The 20,242-nt window shown below is 40.4% G+C and overlaps 1 protein-coding gene across 10 annotated transcripts in view; it reads right to left on the reverse strand.

Annotated features, from left to right (window-relative positions):
- The window catches only part of ZFP14 (ZFP14 zinc finger protein), a 37,232-nt gene extending 28,657 nt beyond the window's left edge, over positions 1-8,575 (reverse strand). For 2 of the 10 annotated variants that reach the window (XM_089902284.1, XM_089902279.1), the window contains exons 1-2: positions 2,460-7,944; positions 586-664 (exon numbers count right to left, since the gene is read on the reverse strand). In XM_089902284.1, coding sequence (XP_089758410.1) covers positions 586-615 — 30 coding nt within the window. In that variant the 5' untranslated portion in view covers positions 616-664; positions 2,460-7,944. The other 8 variants (XM_030761369.2, XM_089902285.1, XM_089902281.1 and 5 more) reach the window with 7 other exon arrangements.
- Positions 8,576-20,242: the final 11,667 nt, after the last annotated feature.

Consider the following 20,242-nt stretch of genomic DNA (forward strand, 5'->3'; position numbering starts at 1 on the left):
GAAGTGTCTAACTGGTAGAGGCCAGGGATACTGTTAAACATCCTACAATGCAGAGGACAATCCCCCACAATAAAATATTCTCTGGCTCAAAATATTAATACAGTTGAAACTTGAACAACACAGATTTGAACTGCGTGGTACCAGTTATACGTATATTTTTTTCAATAGTAAATACTACAGTATTATGCAATTCTTGGTTGGTTGAATCTGTGGATGCAGAACTGCATATAATGAGGAATTCCAGATATGGAGGAATGGCATATACAGAGGGCCAGATTTTCAACTGCACAAAGGATCAGCGTCCCTAATCCCTGCGTTGTTCAAAGGTCAAGTGTAGTTCCAAGGTTGAGAAACCCTGCTCTAAACCAGCGCATCCTGTAAAACTACACGATGGACTCTGCTCCTAGTATCCTTCTCTCAGTGGAGAGACGCATTCTTCCTCTCTGTTTGCAGTTCTGTTCCAATCACCTCCTACTCACCCCATTGCTGAAGGAGGGATCCCTCACCCTAAATGGTATGAGATGACTGAATATCCGACACCTGACAGATGAGACTGACAGCAGGTTATTAGTCACATATACTCACAGCCCGGGAGAGGAAGACACCACACGTCATGCAGGGCCACACAGGGGTTGCACTCAGGAATAGGGTGAAAATGCAGGATCTGTGGGAGGCAGGCTTTATAGTAAAAAGAGGATGAGGGGTCCCTGGCCAATGCAGGAGGATGTGATGAGTTTGTTTGAATAATTCTGTGGGCTGGCAAGGAGGTGAAACCTATTAGGTTGAGGACTAAGAGGGGTTTAGCTGGTCTAGCTGATAGGGAAACTAGCCAGGTTAAGAGTCTTTTCCATTGCATGGGGGCCACATCTGGGGAGAGCAGGGAAATCTTGGTTAGGTCTGATAAGATATCAAGGCAGCATATGAACTTTTAGCCCTCACAATACAAGGCCGCAATCATATCCCTACCTAATCCACCCAATCCTAAAAGCCTTACATACCATAAGATCTCAATGCATACAAGGACTAAGACCAGCCAATACTAAATCTCATCTTATGTACTTAAAAAATTCAGGTCTGTGGAGAAGTTTGGAGTTTTCCGTATAAGCAGTCAAATAAGACCAAATTCTCTCTTTCATCAAACCACAAGGTCATCAAGGAGTGTTCAAAACAGGGATATCCCATTTAATATTAATAATCCATTCCTGAAAATCAAGACATTCTAACATTATTTTCCCACCATTTTGGGTGGGTGCCTATTTTCCCATCATTTTAAAGCAAAGAATTATACTGCATTATATATCAATTCCAACTCTCCAACTAGCTTCACATTTCCCCCAGGACAGAATTAGAGTACACATGGGTCAGTGCACACATGATATCTCTGACTTTAGTACTTTCACTCTCTCTTTTACCAAAATTTTTTTTCTCACTTGCTTTGCTTCTTTCTCTACGTGTTTCTTCAATACTTTTCCAACTTCTTAGGAACTCATTTTACAAAATGACAAAAACAGGGGCTACATGTGAAGTGCACTTTGCAAATGCGCTTCCAAGGAGAACATAATGGCAGGCCTGGCTCACACTCTGTATGATGCTCTGAGGCCTCCCTTATCACCAGCAGTACCACTTATACACATCCCCTTTAATGATATCTGCATGCATTTCAAAACATCTGCACATGGTTCTGATGATCCAGCAATTGTATTTGGAATATAACAAGACTTCCTACACATTGTTTTTGGTTTAAAAAAAAGTTACATTGAACTATACAATTTCACTTACATAAAGTTCTAAAAAATAGGCAACATTATTGTATGGTGTTCAAAGTCAGAATTACATTTGGACTGGGAAAGTGACTGAAAGGGGGACATGTGAATGCTAGTAATATTCTCTTTCTTGACCTGAGTGCTGATAGCATAGATATACTCAATTTATGAAAATTCATTCAGCTGCACACTTCTGATTTGTGTACTATTCTCTATGTACGTTATATAGCAATACAAAGTTAAAAAAACTTTTAAAAGATGTCAAATTGTGTATTGGGGATGTAAATTTTTCCCATATAAAAGTAGACCCAAAATCACTGTAATTCAGAGAAATATGCTTTCTCTGAAGTTTAGGTATTAAAATCAAAAGCTAAAATCAAAAATGTTAACGGGGGGACATTCTGCAGAGAATACCCACATTCTTCTCAAGGCATTTCACTTTTGCTCCTTGATGGCTCTTGACAGAAGATTCTGTAGATAGGAGATGGTCCACATTAGTGGAAAAAAGGGAAGGGGGCACATAGGGGACACTGGGCTATTTGTCCCCAACTCTCACAGGAATGAGAGGAACTAGAGTGGGTTCTTGGATGGAGTTCTGTTAAATAGGAAGTTTCAGGATAAGGAATAATCATTCCTTATCCTGAAACATGGCCTAGAAATTGGCAATATTTCAAAAATGAAGAAACACCAACTTACATGGGCCATTGTTTCCAACTGCAAGAACCGGTCAGTCCTTTTCAAGATTTCTCTGTTGGAGAACTAGAGTCCAGATAAGCCAGATCTGGAAGAAGAAAAAGCAGCCATGAAACCAGATGTGCCTCAGAGCTCCCAAAATGACTTATGTTAGTATGAGCTTTTTTTCTCTTCCATTCCTGCTTCCAAACTACTCCTCACCGCTATACCCACATTGCTCTCATACCCCACTGGAGGAGAGTATAGGGAGTCTGAAGAAATCCAAGCCCTGACAAAACTCAGCTAAACAATGATGATCTTTGTGCAGAGCCCAGATACTTTAGCGGGAGGATTTCTATCCAGTTCCCCATCTGGCAGTGTGGATCTGGTCCTGACACTGGATTCCTCAGACTTGTTCTGAGCAGCATCTCCCCTTTCCAGTACAATTTTTTCAGGGCTGAGAAAGGGCCACACCATCCACACAGAGCCTCCTATGAGCCCCAGGATCCTGCCTGAACCTCCTAAACACAAAGACTGAAAACCACACAGATTGGGCCTGGCAGCTCCTGACACCATAAAGCTGCACTGGTCTTTCCCCAGCCCGGACAACTCACTACTCTGTTTCCCAATCAGAACCTCTCATACCATGACGTCCTTTTCCACCCCCTCTTTCAGTAGAGGATTCATGATTGTTGCAGTTAGTCAACAACAAACATTCATTGAGAAATTTCATGTGATGGCTGCTTTAGGTACATCACTCAGCATTGTTCTGCAAAGTAGTTCCTCTCTCCTTTCCATAGTTCAGAAAACTGATGCTCAGGGGTCAGATCATTTGCCCAGATTCAGTTATTAAGTGGCAGAGCTTTGTTTTGAGTCCACATTTCTCTAACTAAAAAGCCATCTTTCAACTTTGGTTTTTGCCTCTGAAGGGCAGAATTTCTACTTCACTGAGAGAAACCTGAGCAAGGGCAATTCACTAAAAAATAGAAATAACCTTTCAAAAGATACTAGACCTCACTACTAATTAACGAAATGTGTTAAAGCAACCAAAAAATACCTCTTTACAGCGACTGGATTGGGAGATCTAAAAGATCTAAAGACTGATGATATTAGCAAGGTCACAGCACACTAGTTTGGTCCAAATTTAGAACTGTGTGAAACAGCATTTAAACCCCATAATGCTGTAAACCAGAAACTCCACTTCTGGGACTAAAGGAACTATTTGCACATGTACATAGAGATGTTTGCAGAGATATGTGAACAGATTTGGTTTATAATGAATAAAAGCTGAAAATTAAACTGGGGAATGATTAAATAAACTGTAGTGCGGCCTCTTGCCTTCCAAGATGGCCCACACTCTGTCTATGAAGTGTGTATCTCCCTGAATAAACCTTCTTTCACTTTACTATGTCTTGCTCTTGAATTCTTGCCTGCACAAACCCAAGAACACACACTTGGCGGCCATCCCAGGGACTCAGACATGACTTGGGATGTGACCATCCTCTCGCAGCCCACTCTCTTTCCTGCAACATCTTTTCTGGCACCCAATGCGGGGCCTCAAAGGCCATAATCTCGATCCACCTATTGGGCTATGGCTCCCCTCTGAAGGGTGGCTGGGACTTATCCTGAGCCATGTAGATTCGAGTAGCCCGTTAAGTGACAGCTGACGTCGCCTGCAGGATCTGGCAGAGACCAGTTCTCTGGCCGTGAAGAAGCACACTGAGGCCAAGGCTTTCCCCCTCAGTCTTTCTCATTCTCCTATTGCTCTATCTCTTTGGACTTGAAAAGATCCACCCAGACGACCACCAAACATCCAAATTAAGACTGCGTGGCAAGTAAATGACAACTTGGTTGGGTCTAAAGAACTCCTGCCAGGGGGCTAACCTGGTGGTGCAGTGGTTGAGAGTCTGCCTGCCAATGCAGGGGACACGGGTTTGAGCCCTGGTCTGGGAGGATCCCACATGCCGCGGAGCAACTGGCCCATGAGCCACAACTACTGAGGCTGCGCGTCTGGAGCCTGTGCTCCGCAACAGGAGAGGCCACGACAGTGAGAGGCCCGCTCACCGCGATGAAGAGTGGCCCCCACTTGCCGCAACTAGAGAAAGCCCTTGCACAGAACCGAAGAGCCAACACAGCAAAAATTAAAAAATAAATTAAAAAAAAAAACACAAAAAAACTGTAGTGCATCTATACCACTGAAAACCATGCAAAGAGTAAAAAGTGATGATGTTGCCCTAACTTTGATGAAATGGGTAAAGCCAATATGTTAAATACAAAAAATCCCAGCATGTGTGGCCTTAAACTATTTTGACAGAAAAAAAAAATCACATGTGCCTAGAAGGACCAGTTAAAATGTTTACAGTGGTAGCTCACAACACTACCACCATATTAAACACAGTGTGACCCTAAAGTATGCAAATACTCCAAAGAAGGGAAAGACTTTCCCAATTCAAGTTTTCTTCCAGTCTTCTGTTGAAGAAAAAAGTTCAGGATACTCTAAAAAAAGCTGTTGTTTTTCCTGAGTGGCTTTTCTTCTTTACTTCAGCGTCTAATTCATGATTTAATCATGAACCAACTCCATGATTTAATTTACCCATATGTTAGAGTACTACCTAGAAAAGGATGACAAAGTCTCTGATATCTTTTAGGCACTGATGGCAGTCTCATGGCTGCTTCCTTTCACAGCGTCCTGACAAATGGGTTTCTTTTGCTTCTGAACTAATCCTTTGGGCTAAGATGCCTATGAAGCCCTCCAACTGCTATTAGATCTTCTTGTCCTATTTTTCTAACCTTGCATGTAACATCATTAAAATAAAAATTGTAAGGCATAAATCTTACTGTATGAAATTCTCCTTTTACAGAGACCTCACAGCTATAATCTGGACATAACTTGACAGTGCTTGCTGTCATCAGCTTAATATCACCCCCCTCATGATGGATTACTGAGTAAGGTGGGAAGGATTTGTTCAAGTAGATGTGATGATGAGATTTGGTATACTGTTGTAATTACTAACATAGGCTTTTCTGTCAAACTTCCAAGATATAAATCTCAGCTCTGACAGTTATTAAGTGTGTTACCTTGGATATGTTACCTAACTTTTCAGCCTTAGATTCCTCCCATATAAAATGGTGATAACTATAGATTCTATCCCAAAGCATTGTTATGAGTATTAAATAAGACACTACATATAATAACACACTAAAGTAGCAAATAAACATTTAATAAACATCAGCTATATCACTGAAGATGAAGAATACTACATACTTCTTCCCACAGTTATTAAAGAAAATTCTCTTCTGAGCTTTCTTTTTTCTTCCACAAAAAGTTTGAGCTTCTCAGCCCCACTCTTCCTGAGAATGCTAATAAATTTCAGAGCTTCAGACTGATAGGCAATTCCTCTTGTTTAACAACAATTTACAAAGGGAGGGTATGTGGATGGATGAAGCATACATGGCAAAATCCTCATAATTTTTGGATCTGGGTGATGAGGAAAAACATGGATCACACTTTAATAATATCAACTAAATCTACTGAGCACTTATGTATCAAGCATTATCTGAGGACCTTACATATATTATTCACCTATTCTTAGCAACCCTACACAGTAGGTTCTATTATTATCCTCCTTTTACAGATGAAGGAACTGTGGCACAAAGAGATGAAATAAATTGCCCCAACTTCACCCAGCTCTAAGGGTGAAGGATTAGGATTAGCACCCTGATAATTTGGCTCCATAACCCATATTGCAACTATACTAAACTGCCTGTCATAAGACCACATAAATATGTGGCCTGAAACAAACTCATGCCGTCAAAAACCTCAAACCAATTTTCAAATTTCTACTGATGTTTCCCTTCCCTCCCACTAGTAACCCCTTGTCTTGTTAACACAGAGTTCTCTGTTAAAAATCTATCACCTTACCACTCCTAAAAGCTTCAAAAGCATAAGACCCTGTCACCAATCAAACCATCTCCTATCTTTCCCTGCTTTTGACCTCAGGGCAGTGGAAAAGATCAAAACACCTAGTGTATGATTCCAACTAAACTGTAATAAATAAATCATAATAAATCACAGCCTAAAATAAAGCTCTACAGTTAGCCTCCCTGCATGAGGTTTACCTGCAGACCATTCAAATTATTAGAAAACAGCAGCTCACAGGTGGAATTAAATGACTGCCAAATGTTCATCTGAATAGCCACTGGAGAGGAGAGGATACCCTTGGTGGAGGTGGGGGGGACTCTACCCTCATCCTCTCCACCATTCACTGGGAAGGAAGAACAAAGTACCATGCCAATGGATAGGATATTCCGGTGTTAAAGCCTAACCAACTAAAGACTACCTGTAACAATCCTGTACAGTCCAACAAAATAAGATTTATTGACTCAAGACAGGGAGGAAATTCTACAGGAATGGCTGGAATGTGATGGAGGAGAGGGATAAGAAAAGCTCTTTTGTAAAGAGCTGAATTCCAGCTGAAGGATTCTGAAGAAGTGGGGAACCATACTTCAGTGACTGCTGTTTCTGAGGTGAGAATAGGAGCGGCAGGGATTAACTGGAGATTAAGTGCTAGAAAGTGAAGTGAGGGTAATTTAGTAACTGGGTATCCCCAGTGACAAAATAAAATCAGCAAGGCAGGTCTGGGGCAACACTGGTAAGAAAGCTATAAGCTCTCAAAAAGGGAGTCTTTATGGCATTTTACAACTGCTGCATGACCTGGGCAGAAATAATGTTTTCTATTAACTCTGCAGCTTGCTTTATCTGTCTATCCTCTCCCATCCAGATTAATGGCAGGGCCGCTTTATCTTTTTTCAGTCCGACCTGATTTTTCACTCTTTCACAGGAGAAGCAAACGTCCCCACGTCTAGAAAAAAATAAAAATTACATTTCATGGAACAAAGAGGAAACATAAACATATATATAATCATATACATATATATATACACACACACACATATATAATTGTATATACATAATTATTTTCCCCTTTCTGACTCCATTCCTAAAGATCAGCAGGTTGGGGGACGGAGACGGGAATCTGGACACATTGCGCCTTTTTCGGAGCTCAGCCTGTCCAGATTAAGGACACACCCCCGCTACCACATTTGCTCCCGCCATCCACCACACACATAACTCGATGGAATTAAGAAGGAGCCTGGGGAGAAGCTGACCCTTCTGGGTGAGAATGGCCAGAGTACAAAGACCAGGGCTGGAATACGTCTCTGAGTTCTCAAAAGCTGCCTTGGGAGGGAGCTCTGGTTAAGCTGTGGTTCTGAGAGCTGTTGTTCTGCGTCTTTTTGTTAGGGGCCTTCACTGTGAGGTTCATAAATCTAACTCGGAGCCATTCTGGGCCGCTGCATCTGTGCGGCCCTGAAGCAGGAGGACAGAAGACGCACCAGGGTGCCCAGTGTCCAGTCAGCGTCACAAACTACACAGTCACTTCAGCCCAGTGCACACAGAGGCCCGCGCCGCCCCCGCGCCGCCCCCGCGCCCATTTCCTCAATGCACAAGACCAACTCACCTCTCCGAGCCGACACCAGCAAGGAAGCCGGAAGGAAACTAGGTGCAGAGGCTTGTGGGAAATGTAGTCCCGGTAGGGAGGGCCTGGTCCTCGCCCCAACGGGCTGAGAGGAATGCGCAAGCGCAGGCGCGAGCGATTGGAGCGGGAGCGGGCGGTGGACCTCCGGACTTGGATTTTATGTATTTGTTCATAGATGGAAGGATTTTTCTCCTCTCAAAAAACTTTAGAAATTATCTGAAAATATCTAGGCTAATCTTAAATCTCATTTTTCGAACAGCAGAATATGTATGAAGTAGGAGATACACGAAAACTGCGATTGTGGATTTGTCTATTTCTACCTTTAGTTCATTCAGTTTTTGCATCATGTATTTTGAAGCTGTTATTATAGCATACGCACATTTATGATTGTTTCTTCCCAATGAATTGACCCTTCTATTATGAAACATTTCTCTGTCTCTTGTCTTTTTTTTTTTTTTTAACATCTTTATTGGGGTATAATTGCTTTACAATGGTGTTAGTTTCTGCTTTATAACAAAGTGAATCAGTTATACATATACATATGTTCCCATATCTCTTCCCTCTTGCGTCTCCCTCCCTCCCACCCTCCCTATCCCACCCCTCCAGGCGGTCACAAAGCACCGAGCCGATATCCCTGTGCCTCTGTCTCTTGTCTTGACATCTGTTTTATCTAATATTAGTAGAGTCACTCTAGTTTGCTTGTGCTTACTGTGTGCACAAGTATATCTTGTTCTACCTTTTTCCCTTGAACCTATCTGTGATTACATTTAATATACATTTCTGGCAGATAGCATGTAGTTTGGGTTTCACATTTTTTCTCCAGTGTGGCAGTCTTGGGGCTTTTCACTGAAATATGTAATCAATTTATATTGATGTAATTATTAATTTGTTTGGATTTATGTTTACTGTTTTGTTGATTTCTATTTGCCACATTTAAAAAAATTAACTATTTCTCCTTTCCTGCTTTTTTTGGGGGGGTTGATTAATTTTTTCTGGTATATTTGAATTCTGTTGGCTCTTCAGCTATACCTCTATGCATCTTGTTAGAGGTTGCTCCAGGGATTAAATATGCATCTTTAATATAGTTTACACTAGAATTAATATCATACCACTTCATGTAAAATATAAGAACCTGTAACAATATCATTTCATTTGCACTCCTCATTCTTTTTTTTTTTTTTGGCCACACTATGGGGCATGACGATCTTAGTTCCCCAACCAGGGATCGAACCCACACCCCATAGGGGAAGCATGGAGTCTCAACCACTGGATCACCAGGGAAGTCCCTGAACTTTTTATTCTTTGTCCTACTGTTGTCATTTCAACTACATACCTTATAAAATCCACCATACCATGTTACATTATTTTGCTTTAAACAGTCATATATTTTAATAACATTTAGGAAAGAAAACAAATTTTATAGCTACCCACATATTTTCCATTTCTGATACTCTTCTTTCCTACCTGTTGGTCTTTCCTTCCTGTATAATCCAATGTCAATTCCCTTCAACCTGAAGAACTCCCTCTAGTGTTTTCTATACTACAGTTCTACCGGTTATGATATAAATCTTCATTTATCTGAAAATATCTTCATTTCATCTTCATTTTAAAAGGATATTTTTCTCTGGGGATAGAATTCTGAATTCACATTTTTTTCTTTAATACTTTAAAGATGTTATTCCATTGTCTATACCACCCTGTGTTTAGGTGTTATTTTTAAAATGTTAATACTTTCTCTTACTCACATTTAACTGAAAGAAAGTCCTTCATAATTTATTCACCAAATACTTATCATACACATAGACCAGGCTTTTTTTTTTTTGGCCATGCTGTGTGGCGCAGCATGTGGGATCTTAGTTCCTAAACCAGGGATCGAACCCATGCCCCTTGCATTGGAAGCAGAGTCTTAACCACTGGACTGCCAGGGAGATCCCAACCAGGCATTATTATGCATCAGATACATTAATTAATTAATAAGTAAAATCACACACAAAAGCCCAGTTTCTACCCTCAATGAGCTCACAACCAAGAACTAAAAAATTACCATTTTATATTTATTTATTTATTTTTATTTTTGCCTGCATCAGGTTTTAGTTGTGGCATGCAGGATCTTCCATTGTGGCACGAGGGCTCTTCGTTGTGGTGTGTGGGCTTCTTTCTAGTTGTGGCACACAGGCTCTAGAGTGCATGGGTTCTGTAGTTGTGGCGCGTGGGCTTAGTTGCCCTGCAGCATGTGGGATCTTAGTTCCCTGATCAGGGATCGAACCCACATACCCTGCATTGGAAGGCAGATTCTTAACCACTGGACCACTAGGGAAGTCCCTGAAAACTGACCATTTTAACACAATATGTTAAGTACAAAATTAATCTGACAAGACTGGCTTGATCAGGACTCTTATTCACCATTTCATCAGCAGCATCTCACCTAGTTCCTGGCAAATATCAAGTGCTTAAACATATGAAAAATGAACACATGGAGACACTAGGGTATAAAAGTCTCCTTTTAAGATTTGAGTATATAGTATAGCCAATTATTGGGTGAGAATGTTTACATACACAATTCAGATATCAGTTTGTTCCATTGAGAACAGTAGATATTTCTTGACTATCGAGCTTGGTAACACTGGTAGATTCTGGGCATAAAAATTATAGAAGGAGATTATAAACATAAGGTCTAGAAACCAGTTACCCATCATTTGAATTCACAGGATGCAATGAGAATTCAAATGATGGGTAAATGGTTTCTAGACCTTATGTTTGAACTGAATCTTAAAGCACAAGTATGATTTTTTTCAAGAAATATATATGTTCCAACCAAAAGTATGGAGTTATATAAAAAGATAATGTTTGGAGAGCTCATATTACTGATTTCAAGATTTTCTATAATGTAACAGCAATTAAAACAGCATGGTATCAGTAAAAGAATAGATAAAATATCAAGTGGTACCAAAGAGAGAGCCCAGCAATAGATCCACACAAATATAGTCAACTAATCTTTGACAAAGGAGCAAAGGAAATTCAATGGAGAAAGGATAATCTTTTCAACAAATGGTGCAAAACAACTGGATGCCCATATGCAAAAAGAAAAAAAAGCAAAATAACACAAAACCTTGATACTCAAAATGGATCATAGCCCTAAATATATAACACAAAACTATAAAGCTTTTAGAAAAAAACTAAGAGAAAATCTGTGTGACCTTGGGATGGTTGATGAATTTTTAGGTACAACAACAAAAGCATGAGCCATGAAAGAAAAGATCAATAAGTTAGACCTTATTAAAAATCAAAAACATTTGTTGTGTGAAAGACACTAAGAGAATGAAAAGACAAGCCATAGACTGAAAGAAAATATTTGCAAATACATATCTAATAAAAGGTTTGTATCCAGAATATATTTTTAAAATCTTAAAACTCAACAATAAGAAAATAACCCATTTGAAAAATGTGCAAAAGTTTTGAGCATATACCTCACCAAAGAAGATATACAGGTGGCAAATAAGCATATGAAAATATTCTCAACATCATTTGTCATTAGGGAATTGCAAATTAAAACAACGAGATATCACCACTATCTTAGTTTGGGCTGCTATAACAAATTAGGATAGGGACTTCCCTGGTGCCCAGTGGCTAAGACTCCACGCTCACAATGCAGGGGACCCGGGTTCAATCCCTGGTCAGGGAACTAGATCCCACATGCCACAACTAAGAGTTCTCATGCCACAACTAAACATCCCACATGCCACAATGAAGATCCCGCACGTGGCAACGAAGATATCGCATGCCGCAACTAAGACCTGGTGCAGCCAAATAAATAAATTAATTAAATATATTTTTTTAAAATAAGGGGCTTCCCTGGTGGCACAGTGGTTAAGAATCCGCCTGCCAATGCAGAGGACAGGGTTCGAGCCCTGGTCCGGGAAGATCCCACATGACGTGGAGCAACTAAGCCCGTGCGCCACAACTACTGAGCCTGCACTCTAGAGCCCATGAGCCACAACTACTGAGCCTGTGTGCCACAACTACTGAAGCCCACGTGCCTAGAGCCCGTGCTCTGCAACAAGAGAAGCCACCGCAATGAGAAGCCCACGCACCACAACGAAAAGTAGCCCCTGCTCGCCGCAACTGGAGAAAGCCCATGCACAGCAATGAAGACTCAATGCATCCAAAAATAAATAAATTAATTAATTTTTTAAAAAATTCTTAAAATAAATAAATAAAACAGCTGCTCCGTATAAAATAATAAACAAAAACCAAAACCAAATTAGGATGGACTGGGTGGCTAAAGCAACAAACACTTATTTCTCACAGTTCTGGAGGCTAGCCAGCAGATCAAGATCAAGGCATAGGCAGATTTAGTGTCTAGTGAGGGCTTGCTTCCTGGTTTGCAGATGGTTATCTTCTTGTTTCATCTTCACATGGCAGAAAGAAGAAAGAGCTTAAGCAAGCTCTCCTGTCTTCTTATAAGGGTACTAGTCTGAAAAGGCTACATACATACATTTTATATGACATTCTGAAAAAGGCAAACTATTAAGACATTAAACAGTTCACTGATTGCCAGAGGTTTAGGGATTTGGAAGAGTTGAACATGTGAAGCACAGGGAATTTTTTAGAGTGGTGAAACTATTCTGTATGTTACTGTGGTAGTGGATATATAACACTATGCATTTGTCCAAATCCATAGAACATAACAGCACAAATAGTGAACCTTAATGTTTACTCATAAAAAAAATAAATTAGGAAGTTGATCCTGAGGGATCCCAGGATGAAATTCAGACAATGACAAAAAATCCAATTCAATCCAATTGATCCAGTTGTATTAAAAATGTATGATAGGGCTTCCCTGGTGGCGCAGTGGTTGAGAGTCCGCCTACCGCTGCAGGGGACACGGATTCGTGCCCCGGTCCGGGAAGATCCCACGTGCCGCGGAGCGGCTAGGCCCGTGAGCCATGGCCGCTGAGCCTGCGCGTCCAGAGCCTGTGCTCCGCAACGGGAGAGGCCACAACATTGAGAGGCTCGCGTACCGCAAAAAAAAAAAAAAAAAAGTATGATAAACCTCATTGAAGAATATGGGGGGGGGAAGCTGACTTAAGTAACTTTGGGAATGAGTAGAAACTGTAAGTCTAAAGACAAGTGTACATAAACGGTGTATGGGTAAACAATTCTGAAACCACTACATGTAAACAAATAAATAAATGGATGAAAGACAATGAAAGCCAGGTTCCTCAGTCTTGGAGTGGGAAGTTCCAGACCACCCAAGGCGGGGAGATAGGAGGGTTATAGTCACCAATTACAATGTGTGCCACCAAGCAATTTTTGGACACCAGCTGGATGTCCTACAATTCAACCCAATTCTGACACCATTTTCCCAGAGATAGCATCAGATTCCACAGGCTGAGGGCTCAGTCTTATAAGACTGCCCACTCCTCACCACTTCAGATGCCAATTGTAAGCCCAGATTGTTACCTGTGCTTCTGACCAATTGGAAGCTAGGTTGTTACCTGTTTCTGACCAATTGGTTATGGTCGCACAACCCCTTCTTCAGGTTTGATTAATTTGCTAGAATGGCTCATAGACCTAAGGAAACCCGTTTACTTACTAGATTACCGATTTATTATGAAGGATATTAAAGGATATGAATGAACAGCCAAGTGAAGAAATATGGAGGGGAACATCCCAAAGGAGCATCTATTCTCATGGAGTTTGGGGCCGGGCACAGTGGCACATGGAAGCATTCTGGTTCCCTAACTTAGAAGCTCTCTGAACTCCCTCCTTTTGGGTTTTTATGGAGGCTTCATTATATAGGCATGATTGAACTCAATCTCCAGCTCCTCTCCCCTCCCCAGAGGTGGGACGGTAGTGAAGGAGAGGAAAAGGGGGACTGAAAGTTTCAACCTCTAATCACACGGTTGGCTCCACTGGCTACCAGATCTCATCCTTAGGTGCTTTCCAAAAGTCACTTCCTTAACACAACAAAAGACAACTTTATCACTCTTATCATGTAGGAAATTTCAAGGGTTTTAGGAGCTCTGTGCCAGGAATGGGGTATAAGACCAAATATATATTTCTTATTATAACACAATATCACAGAAGGCAGAATGAACTATTTGTTACTGGATTAGAGTCAGAGAAATCAATATGAATTCATATTTAGCTTAATACATACACATATATAAATAATATAGATTTGTATATATACCTGTGTTAGTATACACAAATATGTTCTCTAGCTCTGTCTGCTGAGAGGGCCTAGAAGCAATCCCAGGAAAAATGAGCAATTCCTATGCCCAGCATTTGGTTTCTAATATCATTCAACAATGAAAGAAGTGTGAAATATGAAATAAAATGGAGTCACTAATATCAAGGGGTTTTAAAATGGAGCCAGGAAGCCATTAGAAGGTGGACCTTATGCATGTCCTCACCAGGTGGAGCCAGGTGAGGCCAAACCACAGATATTCCAAGGACTCTGCAAGAACACCTGCAACTTGTCACAGTAACGAACTTTTACCTCCCTGCAGTGGTAGCCTTAGTACCCAATCATGTTTAGCCAAAACTAGCTTCTGCCTCCAACTCCAGTTAAGAGTCTGTAATGCAAACTTCCTTTCTTCACCTTTGAAAGTCCCTGAGTTTTACTCCCTAGCGGGACACTGGGTTGTTACCAGAATCTACGTGCCTCAAATTGCAATTCTTCGATCCCAAATAAATGTTTTTTTTGCTTGATTATTGCATCTTAGGTTTATTTAGGTTGACAGGAACCAGAACTCCTTGGAGAAATGGCTGATTCTAAGGCTGGGCAGGAAATACACAAGATGAGCCTGCAATGTCTTGTAGCACCAGAAAATAAAGGAAGTGCTTCAAAAAACAAAATGATGGGGTATGTCAAAGGGACACAGGAGCTAACTGAAAGAGCTCACAATAGCCAAAGCTGGAACAATTTGAGAAAAACAAACAAAAACAAAAACAAAAATACATAATATTGAATTATAACCCAAAGTATAAAATAAATATCAATGAGTCCATCCTGACATAAATAAATAGTTGAATAAATAAATGGGGGAGATTGACCAAATCTCCCATATAGAAGAATTCTAAATAATTTGTGTGGATTACCCCTCCTTGAGTAGTTGAAGCATTACTTCCCACCCCTTAAGTGTGGGCTGTGCATAGTGACTTCCTTCCAGAGAGCATAGTCTGGGAAGAGGGATAAAATAACTGTACAGTGGAGAAATCTGGCAAACACTACCTTGGCTAGGAATTCAAGGCTAATATCATCAGTGATAAGTTATGTTGATAGCATATACCTCTAATATGATGTTGTAAGAGTGGCAATTAGTGTGGTCTACCTCCCCCAAATTCAAACTCCCAGTCTAACTAGGAAAAAAACATTAGACAATCACAACTTCAGGGACATTTTATAAAACAACTGACCAGTACTCCTCAAAACTGTCAAGGACATCAAAAGCAAGGAAACTCTGAGAAACTGTCACAGTCTTGAAGAGCATAAGGACACAGAGGAATAAATGTAATGTGGTATCCTGGATAGGATTCTGGAACAGAAGGACATTAGGTAAAAACTAAGGAAATTTGACTGGAGTATGGGCTTCAGTTAATAAGGATATACAAATGTACCATAGTAGTATAAGACGTTAACAAAAGGGGAAACTGGGTGCTCATTATTCGGGAACTCTGAACTATTTTTGCAACTTTTCTGTAAATCTAAAACCATTCTAAAAGAAAATCTTATTTAAAATAAAGTAGGGACTTCCCTGGTGGTCCAGTGGTTAAGAAACTGTCTTGCAAATGCAGGGGATTCTGGTTCGATCCCTGCTTGGGGAATTAAGATCCCACATGCTGCAGGGCAACTAAGCTCGCACGCTGCAACTACTGAGCATGCGAGCCACAACTAGAGAGCCCACGCACCACAGGTACTGAGCCCACGTGCTCTGGAGCCTGTGCACAGCAATGAAAGATTCCTGAGTGCCACAACTAAGACCTGACGCAGCCCATAAATAAATAAATAAATAAATATTTTTTAAAATAAAATATAAAGTATGAGACTATAGAACAAGACAATGGGTGCAGGAAACTTGCATTAGACCTTTTAAATTAAGGAGTAACAGTGAAAAGTGAGATTTATATAACTATACTAGAGTGTTTTAAGGATCCCAATGGCAAAAAAGTGGCTGGACCTCAAGAATTTGGAACAGAACTTTAAAAACTCACTTAGGCCTCTGCCTTGCCCCTCACCACTGCCCTCCACCTCACTCCTTACCTTCTGAAACACCAGAAAAGAAAGAGTATGCATAAACCCAGGTTAGGCTTTTCTAAAACCAATCTACTTTCTTGGAGATTAAACACATGAAATAAATAACTCAACAGCTTGGCTGAATAGTAGAATTGGAGATATGTGGAAGAGTAACTATAAGAATAGAAAAATCATGCTCAGAGTTTCTCCCAAAATTCTGTACAAAAGGATAAATGTGGAAAACATGAGAGAAAATGACATGTGAAAGGCAGTGCCAGAAATTCTAATGTCTAATAGGAATTCTACAAGGAGAAACCAATAATAAGTAAGAAAAGGGAATTTTAAGAAAAAAAGGAAGACAGAGAAAACTTTTTGGAGGTGAAAAAAGACAAATTTTCAAGTAAAAATTATAAAATCTAAAATTTAAGTGCTCTTTCTTTTCTTTTTTTGCAGTACACGGGCCTCTCACTGCTGTGGCCTCTCCCGTTGTGGAGCACAGCCTCCGGACGCACAGGCTCAGTGGCCATGGCTCACGGGCCTAGCCGCTCCGTGGCATGTGGGATCTTCCTGGACAGGGGCACGAACCCGTGTCCCTTGCCTCGGCAGGCGGATTCTCAACCACTGCACCACCAGGGAAGCCCTAAAGTGCTCTTTCTTTTACCAGGCCTAGTTTTAAGAATGTTACATGCATTAATTATTTTTCAGAACAATCCCATCACGTGGGTACCATTTCGATCCTCATGTAACAGACACAGAAACACAGAGAGGTGAAACGACCTGTTCAACATCACAGAGCAATTAATGGAGGAGGCATAATGCAAACCTGCTTTCTTTGTTAATGAAACTTTTTATTTTGACATAATATCAAATGTACAGAAAAGTTGCAAGAATAGCACAAAGAATTCCTGTATACCCTTCACACAGATTCTGTAAATGCTGACATTTACTGCATTTACTTTACGATCCTATTTTTTTCTGAACACTTGGAATTTCATTCAGAAAAGTCAGTTACCCACGTAAGGCTCCTTTATCCCTAAATGCTTCAGTGTATACATCCTAAAAGCAAAGACATTCTCTCCTGTAATCTCCATAATTACAATGATCAAAATTATGAAATTTACATGGATATAATACTTTTATTTTAAATTTACCTTATTCAAATTCACAATTGTTCCAATAAAGCCTTTACAGAAAAAAAAATTTCTGTTCCAGGGTCATATATTACACTTGTCATGTCTCTTTAGTCTCCTTTAACCTGAAACAATTCCTCAAGCTTTGTCCTCCTTGACCTTGACATTTTTGAAGAGCAAAGGTCAGTTATTTTGTAGAGCATTGCTCAATTTGCATTTTCCTGTGATTTCCTTATGACTAAATTCTGGTTATGCCTTTTGGCAGGAATATCACTGGAGTCGCTCTGTTCTGGAGGTACAGGATGTCATTTTGTGCCACACTGGTTATGTTAACTTTGATAACTGGTCAAGATCCTGTCTGCCAGGTTTCTTCACTGTAATGTTACTACTTTTCCCTTTGTAATTAATATTTGTGGAGAGAGACTTTACAATGGCATCAAATTCTGTTTCTCATCAAATTTTCACCCATTGGTTTTGGCATACATTGATGATTCTTACCAGAATCAATGATTACTGTGATGGTTGATTGATGGTGATTTTCTAGTTTCGCCATTCCTTCTACATTTGTAAGTTGGCATTCTACTATAAAGCATGTTTCATGGATTCTTCTTTTAGTCACTGTGTTAGTCAATGGTTTTACTCAATCTGCTACTATTATGACCTGTTTTGATGCTCAGATTGTCCAGATTTGGCCAGTGAGAACTCCTTGAGATACTGTGACTTTTTGACATATTTCAACCATTTTTTGAGCGCTTCCCTACTTTCTACCCCCTCAGAATGTTCCAATCTCACCTTGTGTTTTCTCTGCTCAGTGTCTTATGCTATTTCTCCAAGGAGCCCTTGTTCCTGGGATCTGGGTGCTGGATATTCTCATTGCTACGGTGGTGTAATTGCTTCTATGTCCTCTCTGCTAGGGGGACATGCATACACACACCTTTATATGAATTTCTAATTTTTTTTTTTTTAAAGCATGACTTTGTAGTGATACCTCCAATTGCAATCCAACACCACAGGGTTCATCCTAGCCTCCTGCTCTCCCTATTGCAACGCCCTTCTCCAGCAACAACAAACTTGGCTCCCATTATATTTACTTACTCCCAAGTACAGTTACTTTTTTGCTTGATTCTAGAATACATGAAATAGTTCCAGAATTACTAATCTATATCACTGTGTAAATCAATCCTACTAACAAGAGTTAATTACTTGTTTACGGGTTTTTTTTTTCTTCTTCTGTTTTTATCCTGAGGGAATATGGTCAAATTGTCTTCAAAAGTTGCTTGCCGGGCTTCCCTGGTGGCGCAGTGGTTGACAGTCCGCCTGCCGATGCAGGGGACACAGGTTCGTGCCCCGGTCCGGGAAGATCCCACATGCCGCAGAGCGGCTAGGCCCGTGAGCCATGGCCACTGAGCCTGCGCGTCCGGAGGCTGTGCTCCACGACGGGAGAGGCCACAACAGAGGCCCACGTACCGCAAAAAAAAAAAAAAAAAAAAAAAAATGTTGCTTGCCTAAGTCTTTTTTCCCCCTTTAGTGTGAAGGAAACTTTATTATTATTTTTTTTTGCTTATATTTCAACTTAGGTTCTCTTCTCTGTTATTCACTTTAAAAAAAATTGAACTATAGTTAATTTACAATATTGTGTTAGTTTCAAGTGTACAGCTAAGGGATTCAGTTATACATATATATTCTTTTTCAGATTATTTTTCGTTAGAGGTTATTATAAGATATTGAGTATAGGGACTTCCCTGGTGGTGCAGTGGTTAAGAATCCGCCTGCCAATGCAGGGGACACTGGTTTGATCCCCGGTCTGGGAAGATCCCACATGCCGTGGAGTAAATAAGCCCGCGAGCCACAACTACTGAGCCTGCATGCCACAACTACTGAAGCCCACGTGCCTAGAGCCTGTACTCCGCAGCAAGAGAAGCCACCACAATGAGAAGCCCGCACACCACAACTAAGAGTAGACCCCGCTCGCTGCAACTAGAGAAAGCCTGCGTGCAGCAATGAAGACCCAACGCAGTCAAAAATAAATAAAATAAATTTATTTTTAAAAAAGATATTGAGTATAGTTCCGTGTGCTATACAGTAAATCCTTGTTGTTTACGTGTTTTATATATAGCTGTATGTTAATCCATACTCTTAATTTATCCCTCCCCACTTTCCCCTTTGGTTGTTATTGACTTTTAAAAATATTTATTTATTTATTGGCTGCGTCAGGTCTTAGTTGCAGCACGCTGGATCTTTTGCTTCAGCGCGTGGGCTGTTTGTTGCGGTGCACGGTCTTCTCTCTAGTTGTGGCATGCGGGTTCAGCTGCCCCGCAGCATGTGGGATCTTAGTTCCCCAACCAGGGATCGAACCAGTATCCTCTGCATTGCGAAACGGATTCTTAACCACTGGACCACCAGGGAAGTCCCTGTTACTGATTTTTAAAATTTGTAAAACATTAATATGGTCCCTAAAATAAAAAAAACAAAAAATAAAAAATAGAATGTGTCACGTCCCTGTCCCTTTATGTACTAAAATCCCCTATGTATTTGGGTCTACTTATGGAATTCTGTTCTATTCCACTAGTCTGTTCATGCATGAGTACCACATCGTTTCGATTATAGGGACTTTTTAGTATTTTTAATTATCTGGTTGGACTAGTACCACTTTGTAGCTTTTCTTTTTCAGTGTTAGCCTGGCTATACTTACATAAAACCTGTATTGCTACCACTATAGATTCTGTATACACTTCAGGTGAAAAGATTAACTGAATTGTCCCCCTCCAGTAATTCTCCTTCCCAGTATCTTTCTCATCATGATCCTTATCAATATGTGAAGTTTTCTTAGTTACGTACTCACTGGTTGTCTGCTTTCCAGATTTTCCTGGAGATTGGGGATCTTGTCTTTAATATCCA

This window comes from Delphinapterus leucas, chromosome 20 (assembly GCF_059928025.1).
Source record: "Delphinapterus leucas isolate spDelLeu-1000000601 "Yukka" chromosome 20, BTC_Dleu_Yukka2, whole genome shotgun sequence".
In the NCBI taxonomy this organism is placed as follows: Eukaryota; Metazoa; Chordata; class Mammalia; order Artiodactyla; family Monodontidae; genus Delphinapterus; species Delphinapterus leucas.